Source organism: Larus michahellis, chromosome 6 (assembly GCF_964199755.1).
Source record: "Larus michahellis chromosome 6, bLarMic1.1, whole genome shotgun sequence".
Classification (NCBI taxonomy): domain Eukaryota; kingdom Metazoa; phylum Chordata; class Aves; order Charadriiformes; family Laridae; genus Larus; species Larus michahellis.
In genome coordinates, this window is record NC_133901.1 from 12,392,740 (window position 1) to 12,408,403 (window position 15,664).

Below are 15,664 nucleotides of genomic sequence, written 5' to 3' on the forward strand. Positions count from 1 at the left end.
TGTCATTTGCAGGAAGTCATTCTGAGATTGCACAGTAGTGATTAGTTCTACATTACTCTTCTGTAATGGGTAATGCGTTACTTGTTCTGCATTACTCCTGCTTCCTAAAATGCAAGAGTAAAGATTTTTGTGAGAAATACTGAGTTTCCCTGTTACTTTTCTGCTGTGTAATGGCGTACCTCAGATGCAAATTCATGCAGTGCATTGGCTTATTGTGTATTAGCAGCAGTGCTGTCTGCAATGCTTGCTTTCATGATTTACAAAATACATTTGTTTGGCTTATTTAAATTATTTTATTTTTTGGCTGTTCTTAATCTGTTTATTTTATTTTTGGATGTTTTTAATCTGTTTAACGTCAGGATGTAATAAAAATGCCTTTCCTCTCCTTTTCTATAGCTGCTGCTTGGCAGGCCGGGCATATCCATTGGGCGATATTCCTGAAGATCTGGTACCTTTGGTTAAAAATCAGGTGAGCAACCTTTGAAAAGGAAACTTTCCCAAATGAGGTTTTTAGAAGCTGCTGCTTATGTCTTATTTCATGGGTTTCTGATAGAAAACTTATCATCAATCTGATAGCTGTACCCTTGTGATATGAGTATATACCACTGTAAATCCCAAATAAATTCTTAAAGAATGAAATCACACAGTTGTAATCTGAACGTTCGAGTTTAACATTTTTCTTTCAACTGTAAATTGGGGTGTGGGAACATAGAGGTTTCTAGTGGCAGTAATGCTGATTAAATTTTTCCTTATTCTTTACTACAAAGTTAACAGAAATTTGTAGTCGTTTCTTCTTTCTAAACTTGACTATGACTTGTCTAATATTGGAGGATTTTCCTCGCTTAAGTGCATGTAACATGGGATTGACAGGAGTAGAAAGTGAAATAACATCAAAGAACACTAAGTAAATATTCCTTCCTCTGGCTCATGCCAAAACTTCCATTTGTGTTGGAGTTTTCCCATCTCATTATTACATCTCTGGCCTCTCTGCACAGCGAAGTGTTAGGTGAGTCTGAAAGTCAAGCTGCTAACTCCTCCTGGCTTCACTGCCACTGTGGTGACGGAAAATTAACTTGGAACAGGAGTAATTGAGAGAAGGTGGCATTTCCTGAGGATGGCTGGGAGAGTGTATTGCCTGTCACTTCTCCGTGGGATCCCAGTGCGTGTCTGAACACACATACTCAGGAGCGCTGGTCAGTCTGCAGCAGTCTGCTCGCTCTCTACTGGAAGCCAGATCTCTTGTGAGCGTGTTTGAGACAACCAGAGCTGTCGCTGCCCTGTTCGTTCCCTGGGAGGCACTGGACACCTCTGTGAGTGGTTCAGTACAGGGAGCTGCCTTCATTTTGAAAGACATGCTCAGATTTCAGGAACTAGGAAGTCAGTGGAGGAGACAGAGAGTGAAATAGCACCCAAGTCAGTCTTGGGAGCGCCAAAAGCTTTGTGCCTCAAAGTGTGGGGGCAGATTTGACTGGCTCTTCCCAAGGGAACTGCCGACACGGAGAGGAGCTGTGCCCTGGATAAGGAGGAGTTGCACGGCTTCTCAGGAGAGCTGCCAGGAAGGGGAGGGAGTCATCTAATTTCACACATTTTGGTCTGCAAGTATAAGCCTTAATTTTTGCTTGATCTTAAATTGGTTGGCGAGTCTAAGGAGGGGGATTTTTTTTCCTACTAACAAGCAGCAGAAAACATCTTTCAAGTAAGAACGCTGATGGACTCCTGAGGTGCTTTAAAGCTTAGTGCAAAGCAGGTAACGATGCCGCTTTCCCATGTACTGGTGCTGTCAGTTATCTGAAATCTGTAGGAAATCTCCTACGTTTGTTTGAATTTTCATTACAGGTCTTTGAATTTCTCATCCGGCTGCATTCAACTGAGGGATCCGTGGACGAAGAGGTCTACCCTTATGTTCGTACCTTGCTGCACTTCGATACTCGGGAATTCCTTAATGTTCTTGCTCTGGTAAGAGATTGCTGATCTCCTCCGAGAGAAAAATACAGTGCCGGTTCTTCCTTCATCTGGGTCATGGATGCATGATTTGTAACGTGTGATCTGTAAAATTCCTATTAAAAAGTTCATGCTTTAGCTAAACCAGTAGTTACTGGCTTGACACAGGAACAGTTTTGATGTCTGTTCTATAAGATATCAGAGGAGATCATAATAGTAATTTATGTCGCGAAATGAGATTGATGAAAGTGACATCTTTCATCAAAGAAGATTCTGATAGCAGAGGTCATCTTTAAAGCACAGGTAAAACAAGAATAATGTATTTCTAAAGAGTGTTTTAGTACCCACATCTTTCTCCTGCATAAAGATTCATCTTTCTTCCTATCCAAATTTACCAAATTTCCTCTCTCTGCCTGGACCTTTTGCTTTTACCTGAATATGTAAGAATCGTTTTGGTAGTTAGAAAAGAGCAAATTGTGTCTTGGAACCTGGTGCTTAGGTGATATGCTCAGAAAGGACTTAAAAGCACTGTCAGCTTTGTGATATGGCTGCTGCTTTGTTTTTGCTTGTATTTTTGGGGTTGGCAGGGGCGAGCATTCTTCTCAAGGTGTCGGTGTTTTGCCTCATGCAGACTTTTGAAGACTTTAAGAATGACAAGCAAGCTGTGGAATATCAACAGAGAATTGTGGACATACTTCTGAAAGTGAGTGTGCCTGAAAATTAACCTCTGTGTTTACATCTGACTGATGATATACAACACTGTGCAGCAAAAGCTGTAATTTGGACGAGGCGTTTCCAGTCCTGCCCTGGATGACACCTCTGAGAAGGTGGTGCGCTGGAGCGTGGATTCCCCTCGGCCAAGGCTGTCGGTTGGATATTGGGAAGTGGTGCTTTGTGCACGTTAAACATGGTGACAGAGAGGTCTCCTTTCCTGTCTCTGATTTCACCTGGGTTGTACTCTGTTGTCAAATTTCTCCTCTCCGCACTGTTAAGTTTATTTTTATCTGCTTCTCATTGATTCCCCTCCCAGTGGTGGGGGGGGGGGAGGTCCCAGGAATCCTGTGCTTGGCAACGTGCCAGCATTCTTCTGGTAAAACCCTGCTCCCAGTATCTGTAAACGCTGTGTTTGGGATGTAACATACCCAGAATGACAGGCCTATCTTTAGTAAATGGGAGAGAAGAGGAATGTCAGAGTTATCAGCCTGGTGCTCTAGAAATCACTTGTCATCTGCAGACTGTGTTCCCTAACAATGAATGTTCTCATTAAAAGCTATCGCTGCCAAATGCCGGTTGCTTTCCCCTTCAAAGCTGTCAGCATTAATAATGAGTAGCTCCACTTGGAAGCTGTTTATGTATAAACATATCATAAGTAGCATTTCCCTGTCACTGTCATCGAGAGCAAGGGCACCAGCGAGTGAATTTGGTGACAGTGCTGCCGCAGGAGGCTGTGTTGGAGGGGCTGAGATTATGCCGCTGTGGGGACACTTCTGTGAGCCTGCCTGTGTAGGACATTACTGTAAGGATGTTTGTTAGCCCTGTGCTGGGTTAGGCCCTGCTTTTTTGTGTCTTTAGCTGCCGTCAGCAGGAGGTGGCACACTGCAGCTGTGCTCTGGAGCTACTGTGGGCTGTGTTCCTGTGGCACGGCGTAGGCTGGATTGAGCGGTGTACAGCCCTACTCTGTGCTGTTGGCCACAGAGCAAATGTCCACCGTGACAGAATTCAACCCTGCTCTTGGAGGGGAAAGGGAGGGCAATTGTGAGAAGTCCTGCAGGATTAAACGTATCTGCAGGCAAACAATTTGGTCTTGTGAGAAGTCAGTCCCTTGGTCAGGAATCTGCTCTCCCTTTGTATAAAAATGTAAAAAAACCCAAACTTAGAACTCTTTATTTAAATTTATCATTGGAAAAAAACCTCACTTAAGAAATATCTGCACTTTTAAAATAGTTCGGTGAACACAGACATCCTGCTAATGCGGCTCTAATCTTTGCCAAATATATTGTCTTTTAGAAGGTCCACATGGCTGGCCTGCAGCCTCTGTAAGGTTGCTCTGTTTCAGAGGTACAGTGTTGTCACCTTCATGTGGACTGATGAGGACACCCCGTTTGTGAAAAACAAAGCCAAAATGAATAAAACACTCCTGTCATTTTAGTGAGCCATACATTTTAATGCTATTAGCTAACATTATTCTGACTAGGCTCCTGTATAAAATAGCCTTTTTACACAGAACATGAAGATTGAAAAAGAATGATAGCATTAGCTGATGTTTCCAGCAGAGCTCTACTGGATTCCTTAACGTGTCTTACCTGTCTGCCTCCACTTGTGTAAGATAACCATGAGCATCTCCTGGGGATCTGGAACTCCAGCTCACTTTAAGAAATCATTTTTATCTCCCAAGCTTAGACTTAATGAGGTTATACACTGTGAGATGCTTCGTGCCTGGGCTTTGCTAGAGCCATTCTTAGATGTTAGCTGACAGAGTTGCTCAGGTGATGGATTTCCTCCCAGCTAAACCCACTGCTTTTGGAGGGGGACTCTCCAAACAGGGGCATTTCACTTTCCCTTAGTGTTTAGGATTTTTTTAGAAGCATGAGACAGCAAAGTCAGGACACATCACGCTTGTTTTTCATATACCAGACAGGTGACAAGCGCTTCTCAGGTTTCAAATCCCTTTTGTAGTGACTCTTAGATATTCCATTTTTCTGTAATTTCTAGTCAAGTCGGCACAGCCACAAGTTTCTCAAAATATTCACAGACTAACAGCTAATTTAATGTGAGAAAAGAAACTTCCCCAAACCTACAGTCGTTTCTTAGTCGTTTGATCAGTTCTTCCGCATACCACAGTTGAAGTGGTGAGCGCCTGGAGCTTAAAGTCAAATGTATTTTTTTTTTCTCCTAAAATTATTAATTTCATCTTTTTTCCTCACATGACAGCATTTCTCTGCTCAGAAGCTCTGTTACATGTCCAGTGATCAGCACAGACTACACAGACGGAGATAAATGTGGGTTTGGAGCCCCCTCACACCCGAAAATCAGGGGCATGCAAGAATACTTCCCTTGAGTATAGGGCAGAGAGGTCGAGCCCCTTCAGCTTTAGGACAGAGGTGATGTAGCAAGGACACGTCCACTGTCTGTGTCTTCAGGTGACACAGTGAAATGCCATGGAAGATAGCTTATCTTCTGACCTTCAGGGTGGACTAGCACCAGGAGATTGTGTGGATGGCTGGGGTAGGATTTGTTGTTGCAGCGTCCTGATTGCTTTCCCAGAGACAGCTGCAGAATCAATGGCTTGTGTTTTTGTTTTCCCCTTTTCTCTCTGATGCTTCTCAGGTCATGGTAGAGAATTCTGACTTCACCCCATCGCAGGTTGGCTGTCTCTTTACCTTCCTTGCCCGTCAGCTCGCCAAGCCCAACAACACGTTGTTTGTGAACAGGACGCTTTTTGATCAGGCAAGTATTCTTTTGTGACGGGCAGAAAAAAATTCCAAACAGGGTGCAGCACCACAGAAAATGTGGTTAGTGCTGTGGACTGAAGCAATTCTGGAAGGACTGGTGCATTATAAAACCGTATCTTGCTGGGACCTTGTTTTGGTTTCAGAGAAGCAGAGTAGGAGAGACCACAGAAGCACAGTAAGCTTCATATTTCAGCTTGCCTGCTGGAATTGTGTGAGATGGAACAGCTTCTGCTCCTCTCCATGGAATGGCAGATTCCTGTAGTCATTAGCATGTCAGGAGAGGGAAAGCAAAGGCCCATAAGGGCCAGAACCAAGCTGTTTATCTTTAAGCCCCAGCGAATGTTTTGGTGGCTCTGTTGACACTTGTTTCGTGTATGAAGATGCCAAGATAGGGAGATAAAGGACGTGAGCTTATAGAGCTTGTATAGCTGGTAATTTCTAGTTTGTATGGCCACCGTCCTTCTCTGCTGTTTGAAATAGGCTGATATGCACTGATGCGTGCCTAAAGCTTGCCCGGGTTAAGTTTATATCCCAGTTTAAGCCCTAGAAATTCCTGGGACTGAGGAGGTGGTTTCAATGGCTTTAGCAGTCATACTTCAGTGATGTGTGAACTGAATGTGAACACTAATGAAAAAGAAGTTAGAAAATATACGTCCTTTGTCGTAATTTAAGACCAAAGTAGTCTGTGGAGGCTAAATGGATTTGGATTAAACACTGTAATTACAGATCTATTAAATTTTATGAATAACATGATTTCCTGTTTTTCTGGGAGGGCTGGCACAGCCTGGGAGAGAAGTCGAAAGGGTCAGCGCAGGGGTTCCAGCCATTTGATGCGTGGCCCATGGCAGGGCCGTGGGGTCCCCTGGGTTCTTCTACATTCCCTGGGTTCCCCAAAGTCTGATTCTAGATCTTGGTGCAGAGTCGTGGGTTTCCCTCTCTGGAGTCTTTCAGCAGTTCTTGGTTACTCCGGTATTCTCGAGTGTCCTTAGTTATATGACGAAGTAGAGATGAATAGTACATTCAGATCGCACTGTTGTGTTCCGATTTGCTCTTGCCGTTATTGGTGCTGACAATCCGCTTGTTAGGTTTATGCTAACAGCTGTGGTAACTAGGCCTGACTCATGCCACCCTCTTCATCCTTGCACAGGTCCTTGAGTTTCTCTGCAGTCCGGATGATGACTCCCGCCATTCGGAGAGGCAGCAGGTAACGGCCTTCAAGGGAATGTTTCTTTAAGCACCAGGTGCGAGTGGAGCGTAGAGCAAAGTCCAGCCTCATTGGGAACATTTGCTGGCTGAAGGTCCTGTGCTAATGCAGTCACCGAGCACAGGAACGGTGGCCAGTATGGAAGAATTGGGCAGTGCTCACAGCAGGAGTGAAGGAGGATCCGACCCCAGCATTGCCCGCAGGAGAGGTTTGACAGCAGTAAGAACAGAAGCAGGAAAAGTCCTGGATAAGCGCATGACCTTCATAGTTAATGGACAATCAATTAAAAAAATCTGTAAAATAAGCCCGGTGTTAATGCAAAGTTTAATGGAGCAGGAAGAGTGTACTTTTGAATGGCACTGTCTGTCCAGCTGCTATTGCAATATAAATAACTGGCCTTCGATATCTGCAGGTCCTTTTAGAATTGCTCCAGGCAGGAGGGATAGTACAGTTTGAAGAGACCCGTCTTATCCAAATGGCAGAAAAAGCAGAATTGTAAGTTGCCATGTACAATATATAAATACTACCTTTAAATCTCCTCCAGAGCTTTTTTCCTCCACGTTTCTTGTTCCTACTTCGCAGCTGTGTTTGGGATTATTTTGCCTATGCATTCACATATGCTTCACTTAATATGTTCATATTTAGTCCCAGTCTTTCTATCTTAACTCTACTGAGTGTTCTTACAGAAAGCATCGTTAAGAGGAGAGGGGATAGAGCTGTGGAGACCCTTCAGCATGAAACCCTGTGGGGACTGATGAGTTTTGGCACTTCCTACCCTAGAGCCCAGGCTTTGTTTAACGGTATAGTTGTATATTTGAGTGCTCTGCCACTGACAGATGGAGATGACTCGTTGGGGTGAGACCCACAGGTGGATTTAAAAGCACGAAGGGGTCTGAAGCCACCCCCATGGTACTCATTTTAGAACTGAGTAGGAGAGACAAACAGTGTCTGGAAAGGCTGAAAATTTCCACCATCTCCAGCTTTACGCTTCCAGAAAGAGTCTGTCATGCCTGACCAGAGTCAGCCAGGGAGGGGGCATCTGCGTCCCAAGGCTTGAATTTGGCTGTTAGGTGAATTAATCCACCATGCGACAGAGGACCCGAGGGGTAGAAGTGCAGTGGTGGGGTACGCCGTGCCTGTCTTCCTGCCTATCCTAGAAGGAGTTACTCAACCAAATTTTTCAGACTCGAGAAATGTGGGTTTTTTTCTCCTTGCTTCAGAGACTTTGACAGCCAGAACCACCAGCTCAGCCACTTCTATCAGAGCTAAAAGACCTATAGTGTAATGTTATTTAGCAGACTCTTCATTTGTTTTGCCTCAGTTGCATCTGTTTTTATCTAATGCTTATTAAAATCTGAAGGTAGGAAGCTGTGTCATAACACATTGCTGAGTCATGTTCAGAGTGTTTCTTCAAATCAATATTGTGGATTGGCCTAGTTTAGAGTTGAGTGTGTTACGGAAATAAGGAAGATGATCTATGAAGAGCAGAACCTGTGAAACCTGATTTCTTTAAGGATTTTTGTCCCCTGTCACTTGCCTCTCACCTTAGTAACTCTGATTTTAGATTAGATGAGATGTTAGGAAGAAATTTTTCACTCTGAGGGTGGTGGGACGCTGGCCCAGGTTGCCCAGAGCAGCTGTGGCTGCCCCATCCCTGGAGGGGTTCAAGGCCAGGTTGGACGGGGCTGGGAGCAGCCTGGGCTGGTGGGAGGTGTCCCTGCCCAGGGCAGGGGGTGGCACTGGGTGGTCTCTAAGGTCCCTTCCAACCCAAACCATTCTGTGATTCTATGATTTTCTGTTCTGTATGATAACTTCCCAAAAAAAGAGGGTGGTCAATAGGCTGATTGGCTTGTGGCTGATACTAAATGGCATATGTAAACTGGAGCCACCCGACCTGTGTGCTGAAAACCTTCATGAAAGATACTTCCAAATGCTTTCTGTAAAACATGCAGTATTTTCTTGTGAGTGCTGCCAGACTGTGCTGGATCTGAGCTACCTGCTTCTGTTCTGCTGACTGAGCTTGAATGTATTTTCCCTAACGCGGAAAGTATTTTTTATTTTAGCTATCAGATTTGCGAGTTCATGTATGAACGACAGCTTCGCTATGACAAAATAATTGGCTGTTACCTGCGTGATCCAGTGAGAAAAGTGAGTAAATCTGGTGCTTCTGGCATTTTTAATTCACAGCAGCGCAGCCTTTCCTGCTGGCCAGAGTAGGAATGGGCACAGCAGCCCCACTCTTCTGGCTACTTCACCCACACAGCTTTTAGCATAGTGGTTTCATAAGGAGCTGGCGAGATCACACTGGCCAGACCCTTCCTCCCAACAGCACAGGAGAACCTGGGGGAGAGGCTAATGTCGAAGAGGAATTCAGGAATACGCTGGGAAAACTGACCTACCCTCTGGTAGAGCATTCTTTTCTCTCTGCCTGTGCTCCTAGCTAAAGAGAGATGTGCTGTCCTTTTTCCCTGTGAGCAAGAGGGGGACATTTCTAATAGTGGAAGAACAATTCTCTTTGACCTCAGTGCTTAACACGTTTAGCATCAGTTCTGTTCCTCTTGGCTTTTTTTCCTGGCAGTTCTTCAGGAACTATCTAGGGATGTATAATCTCACCAGCAGATAACTTATCCTGACGTGCTAAGAGAGGTGACTAGCCCTGAAATCATCCTAAGACTGAAATGCTCTCCCTTACCAAAATCTAATGCTGTTAGTGGCGCTACGGAACATACTATACCATTTATGTTTTTATGCCTTACAGGAAGAAGTTTTCAACTATATTCACAACATCCTGTCCATGCCTGGCTACAGCGCTGAAGAAAAGCAGTCGGTGTGGCAGAAAGCTTTGGAACATATAGAGGTATGGTGTATCCTAAACCCATGGTACCTGAGCTACTGCGAACTCCCGTTGGATCTGCCTAGTGCTGTTCTGTAAGCAGGAGTGTCACAGTGTTGAATCACAACTGTGTAGGAAGCTCTGACTTTCAGGTTTAGTGGTCTCGTGCATTAATATATCTCTTAGATTCAGGCTGGCCACCTTGGTTTCCTGGTTTCACGTGTTGCTCTCTGCATAATGGCACCCTATCAGGGGATGATGTGCTGTGGAGCAGGGAAGGGATCCATTAGCAAGTCTTCAATCTCCTGAGCATGCAGCAGCAGCAAGGTCAGGACATTGGCACCACTGACCGCACAGCCTGTGGTATCAAATTCCTCATCTTACAGTGGGAGCAGCACTCGGCCTCGGTCCCTGCCACTCCGAACCTGTGGGAAGATGGGGTCGTGACGTCTACAGTGTGACACCGACTGCTGCGAGACTTCTCTAGCTCTTTTCCCGTCTCTGCCATCTCTCTTTGCTTCAGGGGATGGAGCTGTGTCTGAAATAACTGTCCAGTCAGGAGACATGGGGAATCCATAATATCTCTAGTTCCTACAAGGTGGTGTCAGTCCCCTCCAGGGTGATCTGGAGATAAGCCAGGAAAATAAGTCTGTCTATAAAACGAGCAGTCATGCGCTTGCCCAGAGTACTTAGCAGGAAACACCCCCAGAATTCTGTGTCTTGTGAGGCGAACAAAAAAGCACTAGGTACATTTGAAAGATACAGAATACTTTTAGTCTCTACCAGCATGTGCAAGTAGGGCATGACTAATGAGAAAATGGACCAAGAGGGAAAATGATTCGAAAGACAATAAACAAAGAAATGCTGTGAATCCAGCTGTACGACATGCAGCTCGCTCAGCTTGTGCCTGCTCTCCAGAGGCACTTTCAGAGCCTATGGGAATTGGTGGCCATGGTTGCGCTGTGGCTGAGCGGGCCTGGCTCGTTACTATCTTGTCAGAGCAACTGTGGTCCACACTGGGCTTCCCAGGATGAGCAAGCTGCTGTCTGCTTTGCTGCTTCTTGTTGTCTGCTTCATATTCTCCTACTGCATCCCTCGTCTCTGCTTGTATTGGTGCTACAGCCCAAATTGTTTGGCAGTGAGTGAGTCTGCCTCCTCTGTAAGCCTTATTTTGTGCCTTTGTCAAACTACAGGTAGGTCTCCTTGCTGGGTGTCTTCAGCCTGAGGCCTTTACAATTGCTGTTCTGTGCTTGGGTGTCTCAGGACAAACCAGAAATGTCCTGGGTTGCCCTTTCTGATGTTTCTCACTGTATTGTACCAGTTTTGATAAGGTTGTTGTAGGCTGCCAGCTTTTCATGTTGAGTTGTTTGGTTTTGTTTTCTCAGTCTGGAGCTACTTCTTGATTATTGTACAGTGTCAGTACCCAACTTATCGGAGCTGCGTGCTTTTCTGAAGTTGGCAAACAACAGACAATATTCCTCTCAACTTGTCCATGGCCATCCTTAAAAGTAGGGTTTCTTCCACTGTTCCACCAGCCTTGTAGGTAACAGCCAGCTGCTTTTACCTTTGATTTTTGCAGCTTCCTCCAAAAAGCTGCTGGGCAGATGATCGGTTCTTCAGGTCACCTTTATTGGGCACTGTCACTGAGATCAGCTCCCTCTTCTATTTCGGCATCTTCTATTTCCCAGGATTGGTGAACAATATACACAATTTCATGTGGCTTAGTAGCTTATTGGCTGCTATGAGTTTTTGGGGTTTTTTTATTCCATTGTGATAATCCTACTTTCAGACATTCAGAAGACTTAAAATAGTAAATAACATATTACTAAGATGGTGCTGTGATTTCAGGTCTTTGAACAACTGTCCTTTCATCTGCTGAGGTATGAAAGTAGCAAACCAGCCTCTTTGGTTGAAACTAGCAGCATCTGGAGAGGCTTTCCTGGTGGTCGTATGACAGAAAGTGGGGTTTGTCATCAGTGCCACTTCTTGTTTTCTCCATCATCCTACATAGCTGCTGTTCCTTGATGTTTATCTTGAAAATAAAGCCTAAGGCTTCTCTTCATAGTGCTGTTTGTGGTGGTCACTTTCTGTCCTCAGACGCACGTGCCTCTTGTCAGTACTGTCTGCTCAAGGGCTGTCTGCCTGAGAAATACCATGTTTGCAAATCCCTCAGACCTGGGAAAGGATGAAACCCAAGCCCAGAACCTTTTGCTTGGGGGTGGGCTGTGAAGGTCACACTGATCCAAGAGCCGCAGTCGGTTACTGGGAGGCTGGGCCGTCTCCCTCCAGCCAGTCAGTCCTGTCTTCAGGGTCCTGAAGACTCCCAGGGAGGGGTTGCCCAGAGAGAGAAACAAATGCAGTCACACTACATCCTTTCTGCATTCCTCTGTGCTGCTGTGCTGAAGATCATCTGGGTCCTTTGGATTGCCCTGGGCTTGTGAGATGAAGAGCGTCATGCTCCTGAGCGCCAGGGAAGCGACTAAGAGCTGCGGCTCATGCAGTAACGCTTGGGGTCAGACACCCCAGAGCTGCTTTCCATACAATACGGTGGGCAAATCTTGCTTTGGAAACCGCACAAAATGCATCTTCTATGATAGCTCTTCTTTAAAGAGCTTGTGGAGTAGTCGCACTCTTCTGTGTTACTTCCCTTCTTCACCCTCGTCTCTTGCTGGCGTTGACTGCATTTGGTGGCTGCTACACCCGTCTTAGGTAGTGCTAAGTAACTTTTGCAGACTTTTTTTTTTTTTCTTCCAGATGTATGTTTATGCAATTTTTCTTTGCTTCTCACTTGTTTGGAAGCATTGGGAGCAAAAAGCCTTATGTTCTGGGTTGTGTAAGCTTCTGTGATATGAAGCCTTTTAGATCAAGGTTGACAGGATGCAAACCACAGCCATCTTAAAGAATTATTTCCTTTTATTACAGTAAAGAAATTATTCCATTTTTTTCAGGGCGGGATGGGTATCGGTTACAGTTAACAGTTACAGGAAACCTGCTTTTAAAGCTCTGCTTTGGTTCAGATCAAGCCAGTTAAACACTCTTTCCATGTGACAGAGAAATTCCCTGGGGTCAATGGAGGGCTTTGTTTCCTCTCTACTGCTGGCGCCTACTCGGCACTAGCTGGTCTTGTTGGCAGGGGGTAAAAGGCAGTTGTCAGAAAACCTGATGAAATAATTTCCTCACCTTAGGACTGAGCCACGGTCTTGTTGGTGTGAAGAGCTTTGCATTCTTACAAGGCCTGATGTGTAGTAAAATCATCAACTTTCAAAAATGCCTTTTTCCAACTACCCTTCCTTCTAATTTTTTTTTCTAAATTTTTGTGCAGTGGTATTCATAATTTTACAGCTTTCATCTAGGCAAAGACGCAGTTACAATAGGAATGGACTTGGCGGAACTGTATAATTCTATTGGCTATGAAATGGAAAGTGATTGGTTTTGTTGTGTTTCCCTCTCCAAAGGAGTTGCTGTTGCTGAGCCCGTGTAAAGCAGCCGACTTGGTAGCCATTCACTTTAGTGAGCAGATTGAGAGCATCATCACGAACCTCCAGGTAAGGTCTCAGACTCCATTGACGTCGGTGCTTCTTTACAGTGGGGTTGCCATTCCTGTCAGAAATGATTGCGAAGAGGAATGGTAAGTTGTCGCTGTGTCATAAATGGAAGAAAAATAGCTTGATAGCTACTCAGCTGCAGGAATTGCAGCCTTTAAATTATTTGGCCTGTTCGTAGAGTTCTGGCCATAAAAACGTACTATCTCTGAGGTGCTGGTTGCATCACTTGGTAACGCGGTCAAGTATGCCTTGAACTCGGAGATCAGACAGAGCTGTGGTCAGCAAACATCCTCTCCGTGTTTACACAAGACAAATCCCTAAACCAGTTTCTTCAGCAGGCACCAGCCATGGGCAGTATTTTCTTCAATGAATATACTTCAGGAATCACTGGTTTATAGCACATTATTTAAAATAGTAATGCTCTGTCTCCTCTTGTTGTACAGGACCAGTTTTTACTCTTCCAGTTTCTGAGGAGTCTCCTTGATCCGAGGTACGTAAGAAAATTGGGCCGTTTGCAAACTAGAGCTTGAAAATGTGAGTTCAAATAAATTCCTACACACAGCCTACAGCCAAGTTTAGGGCTTGGAAAAGGTGACTTGCTCTTCAAGCTGCCCAAAGTTGAGAAGGATTGCACAGAAATAACTGTTCCGGGGGGTGTCCTTTAGCAGAGCCCATGCCGGCTTCCTAACTGGGAAGTGGTGTGGGTTCCAGTACACGCAACATGACGCCTCCCCCGCGCGGGTGGGAGTTTGGGCGTTGCTGTAACAGCTTCTGCGAGAAGGCTGTGAAGTGGTTACCCTGTGACTTGAAACTACCGTTTCTCTCCTCAGAAATAGCAGTCTCTCTTCTCAGCCCACCGATTGATTACTGGACCAAGGTGCCCGAGTTTAACATAAATAGAAAAGTGTTTTGGTCTATTGGCACTTTGCATTTCTGTCTTATTTCAGAGCTGCTGCCATGTTTCACTGCAAGCTTCTCTGTAACTGCTTGCTCCATCTGCTCCTCTTCCTTCAGTATTTCAGCACCGAGTGTTCTCTTTCTCTTGAATCGGCCTGAAATGCTACAAGGCTTTGATTTTATTTATTTATTTCGTAAGACATTTATATATGCACAGCTCCAATTGCCTTCAAGCAACTGTTAATGCAATGTAAGGCGAGATCTTATGTTGTCAATTAGCTACAAATTAATTGTGCGTTGTGAGGAGGAGTAGTAGGAAAAGGTAATACTATCTAAATTCAAGTGTAAATGTTTTGGTTGAAGTGGAATAAAAAGCACGGTTTGGAAGCTAGAACCTGGAATTAATCACTTTTTGAATTTTGTTAGGATGTAAATTAAAAATAATCATTAAAAAAAGGACTTTTTTTTTTTTATTTCCTGAGTTTTACAGCCATGTTTGTATGGAAGGTGTGAACTTCCACACCTATTTTGTTTCTTAGAACTCAACATAAAATCAGCTTTTTGCCAAGAAAATATCTCGATTGGGCTTTATGGGAGAGAAATTAGATTACTTAGCAAAGAAATAAATAATTTTTTTAAAAAATTGAATAGGTAAGCAGAAGTGACGCCCAAGTGGGCGTTAAGTAGGACCCTGTTTGTGCTGTGATACCCCTTGCAGCAAGTGAGACCCGATGAAGGCAGTAATTAACCTGGATTGTGAATTTATGCATAGAGTGGCCTCCATAATCTCGGAGTAATAAATGTGTCTCATTTAGCTCTACCATAATTAGAGCTAAATACAACCAGTTCTCCTGCATTTAACTGGATCAAATCTCTGTATTTAAATGATTAAAATACGAAGAGTTTGGATTCACCTGTGCTAGGGACTGCCCGTAAAGCAGAAGGTCTGCGAGCCCGAGGTTTCACCCCGTCAGTAAATGATGTTGTCAGTAAGAAGTGTTCTGTAGAGATCCTTGATTGCTGGAGGGGCTTCTTGTTTATTTTTTAATAACATTCAAGGTCCCGTGGTCTGGTTTCAGTGCTATGAGGCTGCTGGCTTCTGAGGCCTATGGAAATGAGCTGAACTGTGTCTTGAGGGAGGAATCTTGCTATGCAAGAGCTAATCTGCAGATATACCTATACTTTGTAGTATATCTATCCATAAAATAGTAATTAGGTTCTTCTAAAAGCAGCCATCTCTTTTCAGTCAATCTAAATGTTTATATGCGCTTTTATTGAGCAAAATTCTTCTTAAAATAAAGACTCTTAGAGCAGTAAATGAGTTTTTAATGTCGCAAATACGAGTGATTGCTTGATCGTATGAGGACAAGACTCATCACGCCAGTGTAACTATCCTAGTTGGTGGAATTGCATTAGGGATTAATTTGGCCCATTTAATTTAGATAGAGATTTATTTTAAAGGAGGTGGAAGGGGGAAGGGAGGAAACAGGGTTAACAGAAATTGCCTGGGGAAATTAAAGCCAAACGTCTGTATGTTTGTATCTTATAAGCAGCCACAGAAAAGAGAGAATGTAGTGTGTATTGCTCAGCTCATTAATCCCAACCTTTGCTACATTGCCATTTAAACTCTTTTTTTTCCTCTAAAAAAACCAACGCAGTGACATGCATCTGCTTGCAGCATGTGTTTGTGTATTAGCACATAACAACACTAACTTATTTAGCAATACAGCGTTCTGGGTCTATAAATGCATTAACAGATACCTACACTTTTAGGTGCTGTGACAATGGCTCT

General features: G+C 44.2%; 1 protein-coding gene across 8 annotated transcripts in view; it reads left to right on the forward strand.

Moving 5' to 3' along the window:
- VPS8 (VPS8 subunit of CORVET complex) overlaps positions 1 to 15,664 on the forward strand; it is an 81,792-nt gene that overhangs the window by 35,654 nt on the left and 30,474 nt on the right. For all 8 annotated transcript variants that reach the window (XR_012587711.1, XR_012587710.1, XM_074592575.1 and 5 more), the window contains exons 25-34: positions 397 to 469; positions 1,837 to 1,956; positions 2,573 to 2,644; positions 5,269 to 5,388; positions 6,541 to 6,597; positions 7,010 to 7,092; positions 8,661 to 8,745; positions 9,356 to 9,454; positions 12,886 to 12,975; positions 13,419 to 13,465. Coding sequence is in view for 6 of the 8 variants with exons in the window: in XM_074592575.1 (XP_074448676.1) it covers positions 397 to 469; positions 1,837 to 1,956; positions 2,573 to 2,644; positions 5,269 to 5,388; positions 6,541 to 6,597; positions 7,010 to 7,092; positions 8,661 to 8,745; positions 9,356 to 9,454; positions 12,886 to 12,975; positions 13,419 to 13,465 (846 nt within the window). In the remaining 2 variants the exon portion in view is untranslated. The remainder of the gene's footprint in view (positions 1 to 396; positions 470 to 1,836; positions 1,957 to 2,572; positions 2,645 to 5,268; positions 5,389 to 6,540; positions 6,598 to 7,009; positions 7,093 to 8,660; positions 8,746 to 9,355; positions 9,455 to 12,885; positions 12,976 to 13,418; positions 13,466 to 15,664) is intronic.